At 45.6% G+C, this 20595-nt stretch overlaps 1 protein-coding gene across 2 annotated transcripts in view; it reads left to right on the top strand.

Annotated features, from left to right (window-relative positions):
- Positions 1-20595, top strand: part of Tmtc4 (transmembrane O-mannosyltransferase targeting cadherins 4) — a 54712-nt gene that overhangs the window by 30446 nt on the left and 3671 nt on the right. For both annotated transcript variants that reach the window (XM_050150428.1, XM_050150429.1), the window contains 10 exons: positions 2275-2367; positions 2815-2979; positions 4350-4552; positions 5709-5880; positions 6292-6423; positions 11240-11319; positions 11464-11571; positions 11710-11851; positions 17578-17692; positions 18806-18918. In XM_050150428.1, coding sequence (XP_050006385.1) covers positions 2275-2367; positions 2815-2979; positions 4350-4552; positions 5709-5880; positions 6292-6423; positions 11240-11319; positions 11464-11571; positions 11710-11851; positions 17578-17692; positions 18806-18918 — 1323 coding nt within the window. The remainder of the gene's footprint in view (positions 1-2274; positions 2368-2814; positions 2980-4349; positions 4553-5708; positions 5881-6291; positions 6424-11239; positions 11320-11463; positions 11572-11709; positions 11852-17577; positions 17693-18805; positions 18919-20595) is intronic.

Consider the following 20595-nt stretch of genomic DNA (forward strand, 5'->3'; position numbering starts at 1 on the left):
GTGGTACATATATACACATGTAGGCAAATACTCATACACACAAAACAAATAACTGTGGTGTTGTTTTTATTGGGGGTGGTGTTTGGTGTTTTGAGACAGGGTTTCTCTGTGTAGCCCTGGCTGTATTGGAACTCACTCTGTAGACCAAACTGGCCTTGAACTCAGAGATCCCAAGTGCTGGAATTAAAGGTGTGTACCACCACTGCCTGGCAGGATTTTTTTTTTGTTTGGTTTGGTTTTGTTTTATTTTCAAGATACTTAAGTCTCCTGAATTAGGTTTTTGTTGTTGTTGTTGTTTTAATTTGAAGCTTACTTTAGAAACTAGGCATAGAGACTCAAACCTATAATCCTAGTCCTCAGGAGATTGGGGTGGAAGGAAAGTTTGTCTGGAACTAGTCTGGGCTGTATACTGTGAGCTGTAACAGGAGTTCCTGCCTTCAGCTGTTTTTCTTCACCTTGTCTCTGTGCGTATTTTAACAAGCGCACCGATTCTTGTGGCAGGCCAGTTCTATGCATCAGAAGTCATTTGTCAACATTCTCACCTGTAGCCACAGAAGCCAGGAAGACTCGCTCAGCTGTCCTGAGATGTCTGTGGAGGTTGCTAGGCCCTCCTGTGGCAGAGGCATCCTAGTGAAGACTTTGCTCTGAAACCTGATGATAACACCAAGTGTGGCCCGAGGACCAGTGGCCTCCACAGCCACAGCTGCATCCCAGAGCTGGTTCAGGGTCTCTGCCCCCTCCGCAGTCCCGCTGAGCAGGGATCCCACTTAGCTAGGCCTGCAGCTTGCTCCAGATTTATTCACACACTAGAAGCGCTGATGATCAGGTTGAATTTAAATTAACTGTGAGATTTCGACGCTGCCTTTAACTTGGATGAAGAAGTGAGTGCCAATCTTGTGCATGGCTCAGCCCTTCTGATCACGTGATTCTGTGACCCCCCCCCCCCTCAGCGGCAGTCCCACAGCTCCGGGCAGAGACGTAAACAGTCTGAGAGAGTAGTAGCAGCAGACGGCGAGTTCCCGTGTTCTGGAAAGCAGTCGGAATGGTCTTCTCTGACCCATGATGATGGCATGTCACATGAGTGAACAAAATCAGTATTCTTCGGAATGTTTAACCCGGCAGTGGCCCGTGGAATACACAATTAGTGACTCCTAGCATCTGTGGGAGAGGGTTAAGCAGCAATGTCATTCTTACTTGGAAAACCACAAATTACCACTGACTTCTGATGATTTCTGATCTTCTTTGCCACCAAACCCCATATTAAAAGGAGCCCAGTCCACAAGGGCAGCTTTTACCAGACACACTGTGGATATCCCAACCCTGTTATGCAGATTGGGCAGGGGGTTCCAGTGGATGATACTGCCTTCTGGAGTCATCTACAGAGGAAAGACTAGATCCGAGGCATAAGCAAAGTTGGAATAGCTGTCAAAGCAGCCCGACCATCACGGTGTCGTGGGAGCCACGGGAGCTACCCAGTGGTTTCTCACAAGCCGTTTGTTGTTCACCCAACAGTAATGAGCCGTCTTGCACAGTGTCTGAAGAGGCTTGCATATGCACACATTAGCGTCTCTTATGTGCAGTGTCCAGAGTTGCTCTAGCAGCTGTATCGCAGCCAGAAGGAAGGGGACATACAGAAAAGAGAGTCCCGCTTTTAAACTAAGTGTAATTCCTTTCTTCTCAAGCTCCGTATGCCACCCACGTGACCCAACCTGTCCTTGGAGTCTCTCCTCTGTAGGGCAGACTTGGGGGTAGAATCCAGCCCTATGCCCAGGGAGCAGAAAACACTACTGGACAATTAGTACTTTCCTTCAGAGAGTGATGTTTGTCTGCCTTGTTTGTTCATCAGGCTTCAGCCAGCCAGTTGGAGTTTATATACAAGGCTGGTTTAGCGAGATTGATAGCTGATGTTCTCTTTTTATGCCTAGTTATTGCCCAGGTATCTAACTGCTCTTATAGACAAGGAGGGAGGGAACAAAGACTTCTGAGGGATTTCGCACAAGAGCCCCCTAGTGTATATAAGCTATTCTGAATTTTACCGTGTTCCTAAATGTGGGTCACGGACTCATTACTGCCAGGGACTCACTAGGTTATCACTGGTGGAGTCCACACTATGGGTTAGGGTCATCCAAAATGCAGCTGTTCATCTTAAATACCTGGGAGTTTGTCCATGGTCATCTTCAGATTTCTTGTCTGGGTTAAATAATGAAAATGTGACTATAATTTCTGCCCCATCAGAGCCAGACTCTCCAGACTAACTGAGACTTTGATCCTTAGGGCCTGAATGCTGTGTTTGATATACTGGTGATAGGCAAGCTCAACATTCTGGAAACTTTCCAGAAGGTACTACATAAGGACAAGTCATTAGAGGTGAGTTAACATGCTTTTATCTCAAGCCTCGACATGGGAAATGTCAAGTACCAGCGAATCTCAAATGCTGCTTTCCAAGTAGTTCTTGTGATTTGAATTCTAAAGTAGGCAGCTTTAAAGTACTGTGTCAAATGGCTTACGTAGAATAATCATACTTGGGGTTGGTATTTTTATTTATTTTTACAGTGCTGATAATTAAAACCAGGACCTCTATCATTCTGGGCAAGCACCCTATGATTGGCCTATGTCTCCAGCTCTTTTTTTTTCTATTTTTTATTTTGAACCAGTCTTACCAAGTTGCCTAGACTAGACTCGATAGCCTCCAGGCAGACCTTATGGACAAAGGGGGCTGCTACATGCCTGTTTCCGTCTCCTAAATACTTGGGATTGCATGCGATACTTTAGTTGAAAGTCTTCAACAACAAGAACTTTGTGGTGTCCTTTCAGAACATTGGTGTGCTCAGGAATGGAGGCCTCCTCTTCCGAATGGCCCTGCTCACCTTCGGAGGCACTGGCATGCTGTATGTACGCTGGAAAATCATGGGTACAGGTCCACCGGCATTTACTGAGGTGGACAACCCAGCCTCTTTTGCAGACAGCATGTTGGTTAGGGTAAGTATTGAGCCCAGACTTCTTTTCGGTTACAGTGGTTCTCAACCTGTGGGTCTCAGCCCCTTCCACAGGGGTCACATATCAGATATCCTGCATATCAGATGATTTCATTATGATTCATGACAGTAGCAAGATTACAGTTATGAAGTAGCAATGAAAATAATTGTATGGTTGGGCATCACCACAATATGAGGAACTGTATTAAAGGGTCGCAGTGTTAGGAAGGTTGAGTACCTCTGGCGTAGATCCTTCACCCTTCCCCATCTTCATCCCTGCCCACCACCACATTCCCAAGTCCCTAATAAACAGATACATCCTGTGTTACTGTTCTCAAGATAAAGCCAACTTTTTAATTATACTGTTGGGAAAGATGTATTGGGTCTTTAGACCGTTATCTTTTGGTGTCCATGAGGAATTAGTTTCAAGAGCCCTCCTCCCCCCACCAATTCCAAAAACCCAGGGGTGCTGGAGTCTCTGATAAGCCAAGAGTGTTACATACAGCATAAACCCGTCTCCCCTATGCTCAGACTGCCCCCAGCTTCTACACTGTAGCTAACCCAATGCCTGCTCTCTGTCCTTCCGTGATCAGTGAAGCCCTCACTGCTCAGCACATTTAAGCTTTGGATTTTGGAACTTTCCGAAATTTCTTTTTCTTCCAAATATTTTCAGTCTGGTTAAATTCTAGGTTTGTGGAATCTCTGGATTCCAGAGAAGATGGGGCCGACCATGATCCCTTTCATGAAAATAAGGAAAGGCGGTTCCCGCTGTGACTGTGCCCATCTCACTGATGTGCTTTCTGACCCCGTTTCTGTGGCTTCTGGGGAAACAGGCTTGGCTGAGTGAGGACAAAATGCAGTGACACAACGCTGTTGCAGGAGTCTGCAGAATATAGTAACTATTGCAGGACTCTGACAGCATTAAGATGGTTCACTCCAGCTCCGCCGTTTTCCTAAAGATCTCAAGCCAGATTCCTAGGCGCACACTTGACAGAGCGAAATCAAGAGAATACCCAGGGCTGAGGTCCATTTTTAAATTGTTAGGTAGGTGCACTGTGGACACCCGGGCCTTATGTTGACTGTGCCAGAGGCATTAGGTAATGCTATGTAAATGAGCCCTAACCTGGCCAGAAATACAACACCTGCATTGCCTGGCCCAGCGGCTTGCTGTATTTTTAAAGTATAAAAATCTGGGTGCATTTAATAAATTACAGACTACAGTCCTGTGCTCAGAATACAAATGGGCAGTATTTCATTTTTACACAACTGCTCCCTGGAACAGGAGCTTATGAATGCCTCGGAAGTGAAGTTAGGATAAGCCTGCTCTTTCAAGTTCAGCATCAAGTAAGTGTTTGTTTTTCTTTTGACTGACAGGCCATAAACTATAATTACTACTATTCATTGAATGCCTGGCTGCTGCTGTGTCCCTGGTGGCTGTGTTTTGATTGGTCAATGGGCTGCATCCCCCTCATTAAGTCAGTTGGTGACTGGAGGGTAATTGCTCTAGCGGCACTTTGGCTCTGCCTAATGGGTCTAATATTCCAAGCTCTGTGCTCTGAAGATAGCTGCAAGAGAAGGTAAGAGGCAACATGGCATTTTAACTTACACCCAGAAGCATTGTGCTGGATCCAGTGCCCATCACTTCTAACTGTTCTGTACACTGGATGTCTAAGGGCATTTGTTTGAATATATGGCTACAACAAGGTGGGAATCTGTGAGAGCCTTCAGCTGGTAGGGAAGTTGGAGGAGCAGAAGCAGTAGATATGACTGCCCCCTCCACTCGTAAGTAGCACTTGGAGATCTCGCAGTAGGAGGTGAAGTGTAATTTATGGTCAGAACGGAGAGTGTAATTGGCGTGTGTTGGGTCCGTTATTTCACAGTTCTCCTTCAAAGACCCTTGCAAATCCTGTGCTCCTCCATTCTGTTGTCGGGCACAAAATAAGTTGCTGCCCCAAAGAGATACTAGACTTCAACAGAAAAAAAAAAAAGATCTTTCGGATCTTTTGCCAAGGGTTATTGAGGAAATAATTGGAGAAAACAAACATGTTCCATGTAAACAAAAACTGTTTAAGATGATTTCCATGAAGCCTAAGTGCACGTGATATTAAAAGGAGTAATTTCTCGAAATGGAATGAACGTTTTCTGCTCGTGGTGTGCCGAAATTGGTTGGTGATTCCAAAGAGCAACAAACTTTAGTCCCAGTCAGTGAAACAAAATACTGTAAGTCACGGAAGGAGCCACCAAATGTGATCCCATTTCTTAATTTATACCTTTGCATAACGTGAAACAGAGAGACATAGAGAATGGTCTGCAGATAGATGCTAGGTATGTTTCACGGAATCCTGTGTTTGTGCTTTCTTGTTTGTAACATAGTAACAAGAAAAAAAATGATACTTGTTTCTTTCAGAGTTTAATCTATTTCTGTATTGTTCTGGTTGGTGGGGGAGTCACACTAAAAACTACATGACTTATTGGGGACTAGTGTTCACTAATCAAGGAATAGATTAAATGTAATCTTTCTGACTTGATACAAACATGATGTGGATGTTTTTTTCCCATGTTCTGGCCACTGAGGACCTTTCTCTGAGCTGTCGGCTAACTCCCTCTACTGATGCTTTTTTCCTTGCTAATATCTTTTCTAAATTGATGACGAGAAGCCAAGAACAGTATTGTTAATATGTCAAGTAAGAAGTCTGAAACCAGCTGTTTATAGAAATACTTTTCCTCTTCCAGAATCCTTACTCTGGGTCTGGGGTTTCTTGTGATTCCCTTCCTTCCTGCAAGCAACTTGTTTTTCCGAGTGGGCTTCGTGGTTGCAGAGCGTGTCCTCTACCTCCCCAGCGCTGGGTACTGCATGCTGCTGACCTTTGGATTTGGAGCCCTAAGCAGACACACTAAGAAAAAGGTAATGTGGGGCTGGGGAGACAATTCCGTGGGTAAGGAGTTCGAAACACAGTTGATGTAAAATGCCTGGCATGGCTCTGCATGCTTATAACCCCAAGCTTAAGAGCTTTAAACCAGGCAGATCCTGGAAACTCACTGTCCAGCCAGCCTAGCAGAAATAGCCAGCTTTTGGTTCTGTGAGTGACCCTGCCTTGAAGAAGTAAGGTGAAGAGCAATGAAGGAAGACCTTCGATAGCCTCTTGTGGCCTCTCCATGGGCACAGGTGGATGCTCACAGTTGCTTACCCATGTGCATGCACCCCGCGTATGTACACACCAAAAGGAAAAGAAAAATAGACCAACCCAGAATGCTGCCACAAGGAAACACAACCTCCGCATGTGGTTTACTAACGGCATCTGCCTACTCTGTTCAGAAACTAGTTGCTGCTGTCATCCTGGGCATCCTGCTCATCAACGCCCTGAGATGTGTGGTCCGCAGCGGCGAGTGGCGGAGCGAGGACCGGCTCTTTCGGAGTGCCCTGTCTGTGTGTCCCCTCAATGCTAAGGTACCTTGCTTGCCAGGTTCCTCTTCACAGCAGAGTAAGAGGGTTCACCGTGGAGCAGGAACTACTGTTAACCATCATCAGATAGTTGGGAGGGGGGTATTGGTTTTTTTTTTCAATGAGTTTATTATGATTCATTGTACTCAGCTAAAAGAAATTATTACATTCAAAAGGAATCATTAAAACCACACAGTATCAATAGATTGATTTAAAGTGGTGCCCACTGTGAGGAGGCTGGGAGTGGGAGGATGTCTCATCTCCAGGCCAGGGTTGCTGACAGCTCCCGCCCTAATCATTCAGAGCAAACCTGGCCTCCTGAAGCTACCGGGTGAGGATGGCGGTACCTGTGAATAGAAGTTTAAAGTGGATAGGTGCACCCCGGTGCACATTACCCCGTTCTCTGTTTGGTGATGCCTCTTGGCAGATTAAATAAGATTGGATGTATGTGCTTTTAAAATTGGCGGTGTTTTTGTTGGAGAGACCCAGAGGGGATTTATCGCGCTTGTATTTTTTGTTAAATCTAAGCTTTCTACTTATCCAGCAGTGCAAACTCTGTTCTTTTTTTATTTTATTATTATTGTTGTTGTTGTTGTTATTGTTATTTTGTAAGGAATAATGTGTGCCTGGTAGGTTTCTTGTGGGAGTGGAGTGAACAATGACACCATACGCAGTGGTCAGCACATCGCAGGTACTCTGGAAATGTTAGCTTTTTAGATTTCGTGTTCATTTGGCTTCACGGAACAGTAATAAGAGAATTCCATTTGCCGAAGTTGGACCAAGACTTTAGGGTAGAAATTCTCCTGTTAGAATACAGATTATTGTGTCTTAGCTCATTTGATGGGAATTGCCTAGAATGTGTGAATGGATTCTGAATGGGGGGTGTTTTCTCAAGTTCTCCCATCTACATTCTATATTAAGGAAGGCAGTGATTTCAGACAAAGTTCTGTAAATAAAACTAAGGAGCACTTCATGTCTCACTGTGACCACAAGGTGAAGGACAGTCTATAAGAGCTGGGACTCTGTGCCTTTCCTTTTCCTCCCTTCCTTCCTTCCTTCCTTCCTTCCTTCCTTCCTTCCTTCCTTCCTACCTACCTACCTACCTACCTACCTACCTACCTACCTCCCTCCCTCCCTCCCTCCCTCCCTCCCTCCCTCCCTCCCTCCCTCCCTTCCTTCCTCCCTCCCTCCCTTCCTTCCTTCTTTTGTCACTCATTTTATAGTTCAGAGTCTTAGAAAAAGTGGTTTACTTCCAGCTTTTATCCTTGGATTGCTCAGCAATCACTATCTTTTGTAAATGAACCTTTAGTAGCAGTAGAATTTCATAGATGTAAGATTCCCTTTGCCTTTTCTTCCCTGCACGGACAGCAGTAATTGTGCGTTCTGTTTATATAGTTCCTCGCTGTGCGGAACTCCAGTCTCTGCACGGGGCCTTATAATTAATCCCATTGTCCTCCTGCTAAGGACTTTGGTAGAGGCCATTGCTTTCCTTATTTTCCCAGATGGGAGAAACTGAGGCACAGAAAGGGGGGGTAGTAATTTAAATGTCTGGTAGAGATTCAGCGTCGTCTTTTGCTGTGCCCAGGTGACCACCGTGGTAAACAAGGGACGTGGGATGCATTTGCTGTCTTGGCCTGAAAATCTCAGTGTGTGAATTCAGCCATAATAGACTGGAAGACAGAGAGTGCACACACGGGCATTTCATGGTCACGAGTATGTGTGTTTCTCGTTTTAACTAGGCTGTGCAGAAAGACCTCAGCTTCAAGCCAGCACTATGACACTCTTTTCTAGAGCTTTTCTCGATGTCATTTAATGGACGAAAGATAGAGTTTCTGTTCCTTTGTATGCTGAAGGGTCTAATTGTCTTTCTTTCTTTTTTTTTTCTTCCAAAAAAAAACTATGTTGATCTCAGGGAAGAATGCTCTGGAAATCGTTATATCCTTTCGATCCTTTTCCAGGGGATTCGTTTTCTGCTCTGGTCTCCACTTGATAGCCTCTCAGTATTAAGTAACTGCTTGGCGCTTGGCACCTGGCTGTTTTTCAGACCCAGATTTATAAAACTGAGAGTTGCTTTTTTTTTTTTTAACTTTGAAAGATTGAGATATCGGTACAGGTAGTGCTGGTCCCTGGCCTGCATTGAAATTACCCACAGTGCCTTGCATGTGGTAAGTGCCTAATATTAGTTATTGAATTGGGCCAAATGGAAATTGTGTGTTCATCAAGCCTACCGTGTGTGAGATTCCGAGTACTGAGTTTATTGGCAGTCATTTTAGTTTTTAAGACTTAAACATATGTTGCATTTAATATCACCCCCATGATACAGCTCTAAATTATTTTAACAATGAAAGGACCGTATACCACCCCAAAGGAATTTCCTTAAAGATGATTACTGAATTTTTTTGTGTGTGTTTAAACATTTTAGGCTTAGCAATTTTCAACATCAGCAGAATATTTGAAACAGCCAGGTTCCAAAGCAACGGTATTAAAAGTGCCTTTCATTGTGGGTGCTGTGTCACTTTCCCCCCGTGTGTTTGTCATTTGGTGGCGATGACTGTTTTAACCTGGCTTTGTTGCCTCAGCATATGAGGTAGAAAGACTGGAGGGAAAGTTGGACAAAGGTCCTCTTGCAGTCCTTATATGCCACAGTAATGAAAATCACTCATTTTTAAACACTATCAGCAGTAGCCTGGTCGTCGGGTCTGTTTTCTGTGTTCTTTGACGCCAATCTGGGCAGCTGTATTCCCTGTCGAATCCATAGACTGAGAATATCTTCTTCATTTTGGGCTGCCTTCTAGGCCTGAATCAGATTTCTACTCATTCTGTTTAAATAGCTGCTATCCAGCTTTTCCCAGTGGTCCGTCCTCACTCCTGGGATTCTGGCCTGGCGTTCTAAGTGCCTGGCAGAACCCTGGCCGTGCTGCAGAGGGCAGCTGAACTCTTCTGGAGGGCTGCTCATGGAGAGAACAAAGGAAGGTGGCGGGAGCTGTAGGTAGAAGAGGCCAGAGCCATACTGACATCTGAGTAGAGGCTGTATTTGTGTCCTGGTGACCAGGGGGACGTTCCTCTCGCTCTCTGTTCCTTTGTGCACGGAAAGGGACGGGACCACAAATACCGTGGCCTGCTCTGGCAGTGGTGCATACAGAACTGCTTCTGAGCTGCAATGTAAGAGTGAAAATACCTATGAGTGGACAGTACTGTGGTCCAGGAAGTCTGTGTGTGTGTGTGTGTGTGTGTGTGTGTGTGTGTGTGTGTGTGTGTGTGTAGGAAAGTGTCCTGAGTTATCATTAGGGACAGCCCCCACCCCTTAGACTTCACAACTTCTCTCTTAAACTGAGTAACACACATTTCTGTACTAAAAATGGGTATTCTGTAATAGGGAAGCAGGAAGGCAGGGCTTACATCGCGGTAGAGGAGAGACCTGGAGACAGGGAAGTTGGTAGTGCTATCAACAGCAGCAGAGAGGTATCTGGTTACTGATAAACACCAAAGACACAAGCCAGGCTGGAAGAGCTCCTCTCTCAGACTTGGACTTCAGAACTAAGACTACCAGTGCTGTGTGGGACCAGATTGGGTGGCCTTTTGTCGTGGCAGCCCAAGGGCACTGACCTAGTTGCTCCCAAGCAGCGCCTCAAACACCTGCTGTTACCTGACTGCTTCTGGCCTCCTATCCCAACACTAGCTTCCGCTCATCCCTGCACCCTGTCTGGACTGGCTCTTCTTCCCAGGGCATCCTCCATGGCAAACCCTCCCTAGGAGCTAGGTTCAGATCCCAGCCAGGACATAACCTTGCCTGCACAGCCCCTGCAGTCTGTGCAGCGACACAGGAACTGAGGTGGTTTAGTTATTAGCTAGGAGTGATGTGCCCAGGACTTTGGCTTTTGCCTCCATGCTGTGCCCAGCTGCTAGACAGCGCCTTTCTCAGTCACCATCAGTCACTGCCTGAAGGATGCGGGTGGTGGATGTCATTTGATACCTTCTTAGTTTAGGCTGCCATAAGAGAACGCTCTGGACTGGGGTTTAAATAGTAGATATTTACTCTCAACATTGTGGAGGCTAGGGAATGCACAGTGAAGGCACCTGTGGATAGCAGTGGCCTGGGAAAGACCTTCTTCTAGTTCAGGGATGGCCATCTTTTCAGTGAGACCCTAACATAGTAAAGAAAGTGAGAGGGACATCTCTGTGGCCTCATCACCTTCCAAAGTCCCCACCTTCTAACTCCTTAGGGTAGGAGTTAGTTTGCCATTGTATTAATTTGAGGATGGGGAACAAAAACATCCCACTCATGGTGCAGGCAGAAAAATGCTTGCAGATGCTGCCAGAAGAATATGCCGGACAGAAAGGACCAGATTTAGAGAAAGCGACAGCTATTACTTCTGTCGCAGGTCTGTAGGTGACTGACCTGGGATCTCACTCTAAGGTTTGTAAGAGAGGAGGGCATGGGGCTTTCCGGACAGCATTGTTTTGTGACTTTCTGGTTTTCTCTGGGGGTGATGTAGACATTTTCCTTCCTGTCGTATTTACAGCTGTCTGCTTGTTGCCCCCTGGCTCATAGTCGTAAGCCTGTAACCCCACCCCCCATAGGGCCTTTTGGTTCTGGAGGGTGGTTTTGTTGTTTTGTTTTGTTTTTTGTTTTGTTTTTTGAGACAGGGTTTCTCTGTAGCTTTGGAGCCTGTCCTGGAACTAGCTCTTGTAGACCAGGCTGACCTCGAACTCACAGAGATCCGCCTGCCTCTGCCTCCCGAGTGCTGGGATTAAAGGCGTGCACCACCACCTCTGACAAAGAAGTCTGTGTGCTGATAGCCCATGTCGCCTGTGCTTTTAGGTTCACTACAACATTGGCAAAAACCTGGCTGATCAAGGCAACCAAACAGCAGCCATCAGATACTACCGGGAAGCAGTCAGGTACACCTGCGTATGCATGCAGCCTTGCTCCCCGAGATGCCGGCTCTTTTCCCAAAGACTCTTCCATCCTCGCTGGCTTCTGAGCGTTGGGAGAAAAACAGTGGCGTGGTTAACAGTCTGTCTGGCTTTTCTCTCCATTTCCAGGTTAAACCCCAAGTACGTTCATGCCATGAATAACCTCGGGAATATCTTAAAAGAAAGGAATGAGCTACAGGAAGCCGAGGAGCTGCTGTCATTGGCTGTCCAAATACAGTAAGCATTTTTTTTTCTTTTCTTAGCTTTCTGCCAAGGACAAAGAATGGATCTCTGGTTTGGGCAGTCCTCTAGTCTTCTCTTTTTCTTGTTCATCTTTTGTTTTTGTTTATGTTGTTTTAAAAACTGCTTTTCCAGGCCAGACTTTGCAGCCGCGTGGATGAATTTGGGCATAGTTCAGAATAGCCTGAAACGGTTCGAGGCGGCAGAGCAAAGCTACCGGACGGCAATTCAACACAGGCGGAAGTATCCAGACTGTTACTACAATCTCGGGCGGCTGGTAAGGGCGGCCCCTGAAACAGAACCCTCCACGTTAGAAAAGCCCTCTCTCTGTGTCTATCTCATTTGAAAGTAGCAATTCGATTTCCTTGCATATACTGCTGAAGTTCCAACTAATGAGCCATACAAACCGAAGGAGTCTAAAATCACAAAGGCAATGGATTAAATGAAAATTCTGTGCATCCCATCTGCCCTGGAAAATGTACTCCAAGGGCCACTTCCTGATAAATATTGTATTGTTTTGTTTTTAAAACATGGACTGAATAGAAACTAAAATTTAAAAAACAAGCCTGTAACTGATTCCTGAGCTTCCTTGTTCTCTTTCCCCAAGGGAGCAGATTTCTTCTTTTGCAAGAGGATGGTCTCCCCCAAAAGGAGTGCCTTATGACAGGGCCTTGAAGTTACTTAATGGAAATAGAAAGTAACATGTTTGAACTAACCTATATTTCTGGTCAGAATATTTAAGACCTGACAGAATAATTAAGACGCTAACAGAATATTTAAGGCAATCTGATTGCTCTTAATTTTCTTGACAAAGAAAATTCTTTAAAGAGAAGCCATTAGATTTGCGAGGTGAACTAGGTAAGGGAAATACTTTTGATCCATCTGAGCCGAACTGGAAGGTATACAGAATGATGGGACGTCTGAGAAAACAAGAGTGTACAGCTTCACAAGTAGGTAGCATCCACAGGTTCTTAAAAAAAATAAGATAAAAGAAAAGGAAGAAAAAGGCTTGTTTATCCTCATTTGAAATACCCGAAGCATTGTCATTTTATGGGGTCTTTGTGTAAAAACCAATAGTCCCCCACATTAGTTATTCATCCAAATAACCACCTCATCTCATACTTGATAATCCAGTGGTTCCTTATAACATTTGTGTTTTCCTTAAGAGATAATAAATATCCTCCTTCCTCTGGGAAGCATCCCTCTCTGAATGCTAAACTTTGACCTAAAGACCATGTCAAAACAGAAGGGAGACCCAGAAAACATTGGATCTTTGGGTTTTTTAATAGGAAGAATAGGCTTCCATTTTTACTGTGATATAAATAACTGTGGCCTTCAGTGTGTTTGTCTCTGGAATGGTGTGCCGTGATTTTGGGAACTGCACAGGTAGAATGGACAGACCCAGGGCAGTGAGCAGTAGGAATGACCTCGGGATGGATGGAGGGGGTCCCTGCAGGCGTCACACAGGGAAGCAAACCTTGGGGAAGAGATGAGAATGAAAACCCCATGCAGACTGACTTCGTCAGCCTGGACCAGACTCCAGGAGTCAGATGCCAGGTGGTTTGTTGTCAGCATATTTAAAACACAGCAAAATTTGGGAAACGGTTTCCAGGCAACAATCAGTCCAGTTCCAGGTGCACAGGAAAGCTTAAAGTGTGACTATATAGAGTCTCCTTTACAAAGTACTTGTGACCTTGAGGATGGGTTCCTTAGCTGAAGTGTGGTCTCTGAGCCGCATAGAGGTGAGCAGGCCATGAAGTACAAGTGACGTCTCCTCTCAGGATGGGTGATGGTCTAGGGAGGGAAGAGTCTGGGATAATCATTCTGGGGCATTTGGGTGAGATCTGCTTCTATAGCAAAAGGTGAGTGAGGCCTGCTTCTACAGATAGCAAAACGGTCAGCAGGTCATTAACAAAATCCACTCTAAGCCTTCCGGGTAGGAAAACAGGTGTTTTATCTCCTCCCTTGAGAAGAGGCCCCTCCCTGTGTGTTACATTCCTGGTTTCCCTAGTGATCTGTGGGCACAAGGACCTCTCTGTCTCCAACACTAGACAGGTCACTTTCAGTGAGCAGATAATGCTTGTATTATAAGTTTTAGGATGATGTGGCTTACGTGGTTTTATTTAAAAAAAAAAAAAAAACACTAAACTTGTTTTAGTTGTTAAGTACAATAGGAAGACACCATCTCTAGAAGTCCAGAAGTCAAAAAGAGGAGATACTTCCGCCAGGGCACCATAGAGGGGTGACGGCCACAGGACTGTCAGGAGACATTTGAACAAAGGTCGAGCCAGCTTGACGTTCTCTTGTCCTCATCAGCTGTCTCCAGGACTACTGGGCCCCGTGAGCATTCACATTTCCAAACACATGCTTTCTAATGGTACGAACGTCTATGCTGAAGAAGTCGTAAAGCTCCTCTAGGATATGCAGGGGCGGAGGACACTTGACCAAAACCTCAGTCCTGTGCAAAGCAGGGCAAGTCCTCGGAGTTTCCCCTCTGAGAGAGATAGTTCCTATCAGGATATTGCTTGCAAAGCAAGTGTGTCCACCCGAAGCGTCCACATTAAAGCTCTGGTCTACAGTTATCGCTTCCTCCCCACTCACTCCCTCTCACTGCTCCTCCTTAGACTCCGGAAAACAGGATTTATGCTAAATGAGTCCCCGTAGAAGTAAAGCAAAGAACACAGAACATAAAGTACAAATGTGGATGGCGAGTTCTAGCCTTGCCCTTCACAGGCTTTCGCTGGGGTGATCAGTCATAGCCCCGAAACAAGTGATACCTTGGTATTGTTTGCCTGTTGTGCTGTCCTGAAGTGGTGTTGCCGTGGGGCCTGTTGTCGAAGCCCCATTGTGCTCTCCATTGTGGTTCAATTACCCAGCCCTTGCTCTTGACAGCTTAAAAGCATTAAGGCTTAATCTTTAGCAGCTCGGCCAGCCCATTTATATATCCGCAAATGAGAGGAACTTAATAACTTCAGGGTATCTGTTTTAGAAGCTGTTTTTATAACGGGAGACAGATACTTGCTTTGATTTGTGGACGCTGGTAAGAAGAGGACACAGTGCAATTATAGAGGAACTAGGAAGTGCCTGGTTATTTGGGGCGTGGTGCTGATCCTTGAGGTGGTGGTGATGGACGAAGGCTGGGGACTCTTCTCTGTGCAGTTTTCTGTCAGTCATGGACTTTAGAAAAGAGAAGACACGCTAAGTGTTTTAAACCAGGACGCCTTAGCAGAAGGGCATGGTCAGACAGTTGTGGGAAGAATAAAAATGGGAATATGACGCAGAGGAAACCCATAGGTTTGGGGGAGCGTGTGGGTGAGAATTAAATTCGGGGGATGCTGCCATGTGGAGGAAAGACCGCTGCTTCCAGGCCTGGGACAGTGGAGGAGAGGAGAGGGTGGGAGGAGAAGGGCATGTCAAGGAGTCAGGTGGTAAAGGACCCAGAACAGAGTATGGGGCGCAAAAAGGACGGGTAGGCGAATGACACCTCCACTCCCTGTTGAGTATTAAGCCATCTTGTTTTTCTGTTTTATTTTTATTTTTTATTTATTTATGTGTCTTTTACATCATGTATCTTGATCCCATTCATTTCCCTGTTCCTTCACAGCCACCCTGCAACCCCCAAATGAAACAAAATTTAAGAGGAAAAAAAAAGAAAAAAATTAAAAGGGGGAAATTAAAAATCTCGTCATGGAAGCTGCAGTGTGACACAGTGAGTCACGCAGTAAGCCCCTTTGTCCATATATCTAAACTTGCAAGTGTTCATCGTAGTCATTGGTCTGGTTTGAGGCCTCTGGTTTCTACTACACCGTACATGCTGGGCCCTCACTAGGACTCTTTCTGAGTGTCCTGTTGTTGCCCTGTGTTGTGGAGATCCTGCCACTTTGGGTCTGCGGGTCAGGTCTCTACATGCGTCAGCAGATCGTAGATGGGTGGATGTTGGGGCAGGACAAATCATAACCCTGGATCTGGACCTGGGCAGCTGTAGGGTTGGTCTGCCTGCCAGCTCTCCCCTGTCTTCACCACCAGGGTGAGCTCTCTAGCATCGCCCCCTCTATATCACCCTTGCAGCCGTGAGTGGGGGATGGGACCAATTGTGTGTGTATAAAGGAAGAGTAGCTAAGGGAACAAAACGAAAACCTGTTACCTGATGCAGCCTTCAACAAGCAGTAATAACAGTCAGAGTGATGGTGGGAATAAGTTGGAAACAGGAGGGTTGGTGTTGTATGAGGGATTTACGGTGACTCACGTGTGTATTACACACTGCAGAGAACTGACTTGACACACCCAGTGCAAAGACCGTGTTTCATGTTTAGTATATTTAAACCGCCCTATTTATTTGAATCTTATGCCATTTTCTAATGGTTTTAAAGGATGAAATATTGCAGCCTGATATTCCGAGCCTCATGAGAAATTTGAGAAATTCTGACATCTTTAACAACAAAAAAAAGATATTTGTAAATGTTTTCATAATTCATTAACCTTTCGTCGCCTGTTTGTTGCATGGGCCATAGGACAAGTCAGAGTATTTCTGTTGTTCTGTGGAAAATGTGCTTAGTAAGTAGGAAAGAAATAATAACCCGAGCTGCCACAGATGTCTGTCATCTGAACTTGGGCAGAGTTCCAGGGAAGGCATACATCCAAATGAGATGTACTCGGGCCCCCACGTGCAGGTGCTCACAGGTGCAAAGACAGTTCTCTTCTTCCCACACAGGCAAAGAGGATCCAAACTGCTGAGGGAGTTTACTTTTTTTTTTGTTTTGTTTTGTTTTTTTTTTTTTTTGTTTTTCGAGACAGGGTTTCTCTGTAGCTTTGGAGCCTGTCCTGGAACTAGCTCTTGTAAACCAGGCTGGTCTCGAACTCACAGAGATCCACCTGCCTCTGCCTCCCAAGTGCTGGGATTAAAGGCGTGCGCCACCACCGCCCGGAGGGGAGTTTACATTGTTATGTGCGTCTTTTCCAAGGAGTTTACAGAACATATCTGAATGGCTCATAATTATATCTTGAGTTTAGATGTTCATAAGAAGTTTCTAACCCTTCCTCACAAGCACATTAGGTGTATAGCACACATTTGCACTCTTGTCCCCCCCCCCCATCTACCACTTCTGCGGTGTGAGTGTGTGTGGGGGGAGAGTGTACATGGGGGAGGAGAATAAGAGGGAGAGGAAGGGAGAGGGAGAGAAGGAGAGGGAGGGAGAGAGAGAAGGGAAGAGGGAGAAAGGGAGGGAGGAGAGTGTAGGTGGGGGAGAGCAGAGGAGAGGAGAGAAATGAACCTGTGTATCTATATATGGAGGCCAAAAATCAATTTTGGATATCTTCCTCTGTGGCTCTCCTCATTTTTGAGGCAGGGTCTCTGACCGTTTCAGACCTTGCCATTTCAACCAGACGAGCTGGCTAGTAGCTCCTGGGGTCTTCCTTTCTCTGTCCCCTGCCTTGTTCTGGAATTGCATGTGTGTCAGCAGGCTTTGTTTTTATGTGAGTGCTGAGGATGTAAGTGCCTGACCCATGGGGCCATCTCCCCAGCCCACTACAACCTTCTAGTAACATAAAATACTCGTTTACTATTCTAAATAATACTTTATCAAAGATGGACTATAGGGGCCTTTCAGGAAAAGAAGAATAGCAGCATTTCCCAGTAGCTTGAAATGTGACTTCGTAACTGTGATCAGCAAATACTGGGTTCTATAGTTAGGCTTCTTGGCTCAGGACCCGGTTCACCTCGTTCTAACCCCTGGCCTTCCCTCTTGTATGTGTGGCTAAGCTGGTCTCTCGTTTCCCTGTTATCTCAGTTGTTGCATCTGTAAAGGGGGTTGTAGTGGCATCTACTTCGTTGGGACTTTTTTTTTTTTTTCAAGTACATGGGTTGATAGAAAAGACGAGAAGTTCTGTGAGTGAAGATAAAGTAGGGGCTCCTGTTCGTTCTGTGGGACTTTGTTGATAATATTGTAGAAGGGGAAGAAGACAGAAGAGTCAGAATATTGACTTTGGGGGATATTTTGTTTTCAGTATGCAGACCTAAATCGCCACGTGGATGCATTGAACGCATGGAGAAATGCCACTGTGCTGAAGCCAGAGCACAGCCTGGCGTGGAACAACATGATCATACTCCTGGACAACACAGGTGCAGAGAGGAGCGGTGATGAGGGGGTTCCAGTGGGAGCGGTGATGAGGGGGTTCCAGTTTTGTGGGCTGACCAAGGGCCAGCGTCAAACACACGGGCTGCTCGGGGCACGTAAGCCAGTGCCACCTCCCCAGGCTAATGGCACATAGACTAGTGCTATTCCTTCAGCTTAAAAAAAATAAATAAAATGGGGCTGGAGAGATGGCTCAGCAGTTAGGAGCAGTGACTGCTCTTCCAGAGGACCCGGGTTCAATTCCCAGCACCCACATGACAGCTCACACCTGCATTCGTACCAGTGCACATAAAGAAAAGTTATATTAGACCATTTAAAAATTCTCCAATAAATAGATAATAAGATGGGTATGGTGGGACCCACCTTTAATCCTAGCACTTGGGAGGCAGAGGTAGGCGGATCTCTGAGTTTAAGGCCAGCCAGGACGGCACTGTGAGACTGTTAAGCCAGGAAAGAAGGGAGAGAGGGAGGAAGAAGAGGAAGAAAATCAGTCTGGTGTTACAAAAATGTCTGGTTTTACGGGGCCAAGTGAGATGGCTCAATCAGTAAAATGTTTCATAAGGACCCAAGTTCTACCCTGTGCACCCACACAAAAAGCCTAGGCATGATGGCAGATACCTGTAACCCCAGCACTGGGGAGGTCGAGACAGGAGGATCCCTGAGGACTCATAACCAGCTAGACGAACCCAATTACTGAGCTCCAGGTTTAGTGAGAGACTCTGCCCCTGTCTCGGAAAGTGAGGTGGAGAGCTTGCAGACACCTGATACTGACTTCTGACCATGTGCATGCAGCACCCTGACACAGTAATACTGACGGCCATCTTCTGACACATCTTAACACGATGTGATGGAAACCACTGTATAACCGATATCTGGGGGGGAAATGTAAACGTGGCTCTCTGGACTGTCCAGAAAGGTGTTTGCCTCTTTTGTCATAATTGTGCTGAGTTGCCAGGGCTCTTCCACTCAGTGGGTGGTGGTGTGTCTTCACACACTCTGCTTGGGTCTTTTCAAGTAGTGTTTTTCATGATCGAGTATAATGCATGTAAGAGATGAAGACACAGATATAATATCAGTGTGGTTTTCATTTCTCCTCTCAGGTAATTTGGCCCAGGCTGAAGCAGTCGGAAGAGAGGCGCTGGGATTAATTCCTAATGATCACTCTCTTATGTTCTCCTTGGCAAACGTGCTGGGGAAATCCCAGAAATACAAGGTGCGTAAACCACAGGTCTGAATGAGCAGTGTTTCTTATGCCCAGTTCCATCGAGAGTAGTTGCCCAACAGACAGACATGGGGTCAGACCCAGTGCCCTTTCTCATCAGAAACAGGCCTGTTCCTTGTGGAGAGGGAACAGAAACCAGGCACAGATCTTAACTAGGAGACCTGCTGGTCTGTCCTGTACTATACAGCTGTTTCATCCTTCCCATGATGTCCCCTTCCCCTTTGCATGGAGAGTCTGACCCTGTCCCTTGCAGCAGGGAAGGGGTAGTAGGGTTGTCTATGGGTACTACCTTTTGTATTTTATGTAGCTAGTTCCCGCTGCTGCCAAGCTTTCCCCTCTTCTGAATTACATCTCATCAGCAAGGTCCTAGAACTTTTTGACCACTGAAAACCACAAGGTCTTGAGTCTGGCACTGAGAGGTAGCTCGTGGTAGAGGACTTGCCTAGGAGGTATGAGATCCTGGACTTGACCTCCAGCCCCACAAACACACACACTCACTCGCGTGGACATGTGTGCACACACACATACCTCTTCCACTTAGGTTTACAAGAGTGGTAAGTGGTTGGCTGGACCTCACTCCCCGTGTACTTCAGGGAACTGTGGGTCCATGACCAGCTGACCCCACCCTCTCACTTTATGCATCGGAATCGTTGAGGGAGCTTGTTAACACAGATTCCTCCCCAGGAGGATCAGCCTGTAGTGGGTCAAGTCGGGATATTTATTTCTAACTGGCATCCTGGGCACCCCACACAGAAAGCCTGGGAGGTACTTTGAGAAGCAGTTGCATGATTTTTGGTGGGAGAATTATTTAAGGATTGTGGACTGATAGATATTTGAGTTACTACTTAAAATACTTTAATATTTTGTTAGTATTTTATATTAATGTTTTATTCTGAATTATGTTATCCTGAGGCCATAGATATGATTCAAGGCCTACCAGTAGCAATTAATTTTCCTTTTAGAGAGCCCTACTAATGCATTAATTAATACCCCTCTATTGTCATTGCCTTGTGTTCATTAGACATCATTATTGATTTATTTTTTTATAAACTGCTTCGTGTGTTTCTATCCTTTCTGAATGTTGGTGAATTTAGGTTTCATTATACATTTTTAGTTCTAGCTTCTGTCCTAAAAATTGGCTTTTGGAGATGCTCTATTCTTTTTTGTGCCTCTACATGGGGGAAGGGGTGTGGTTGTCAGCAGGGACAAGTCGGGAGACTTGGTCCCCCATTGACCCAGCGACAGCAAGCCTTCTTCAAGATGCCAGTTCTATAACTATTGTATTGACTTTTTTTCCTATTATCCTACAGTCTGTGAAGTACAATTTCTGTTATAGGAATTGGACCCAGGCTTCATTGGCTTCCTGTTCACACGCCTCACTCCCATGAGTAGCAAATACTCCGAATAGCAGAATGGAGCCGTTAGTTGCCCTTGTCTGTACACATTTTTCATCTAATGGGCAAGGCAGAGTGCTGAGCCTATGATAAGGAAATAAGGTGAAATCTGAAATAAGGAGCTCATTTTGAGCTCTTGGGTAGCTACCAGCAGGGAGCATAATGGGGTCAGCCAGCCAAGGGCCAGCATTTGATACTTTTTTTCAAGTTAAAGATTTAGAACGTAACCATCTATGTAGCTTTTCTGTCACAATGGGAAGAGGACCTTTTGTTC

This window comes from Alexandromys fortis, unplaced genomic scaffold (genome assembly GCF_014885135.2).
Source record: "Alexandromys fortis isolate MF-2015 unplaced genomic scaffold, M_Fortis_MF-2015_v1.1 scaffold_66, whole genome shotgun sequence".
NCBI lineage: Eukaryota > Metazoa > Chordata > Mammalia > Rodentia > Cricetidae > Alexandromys > Alexandromys fortis.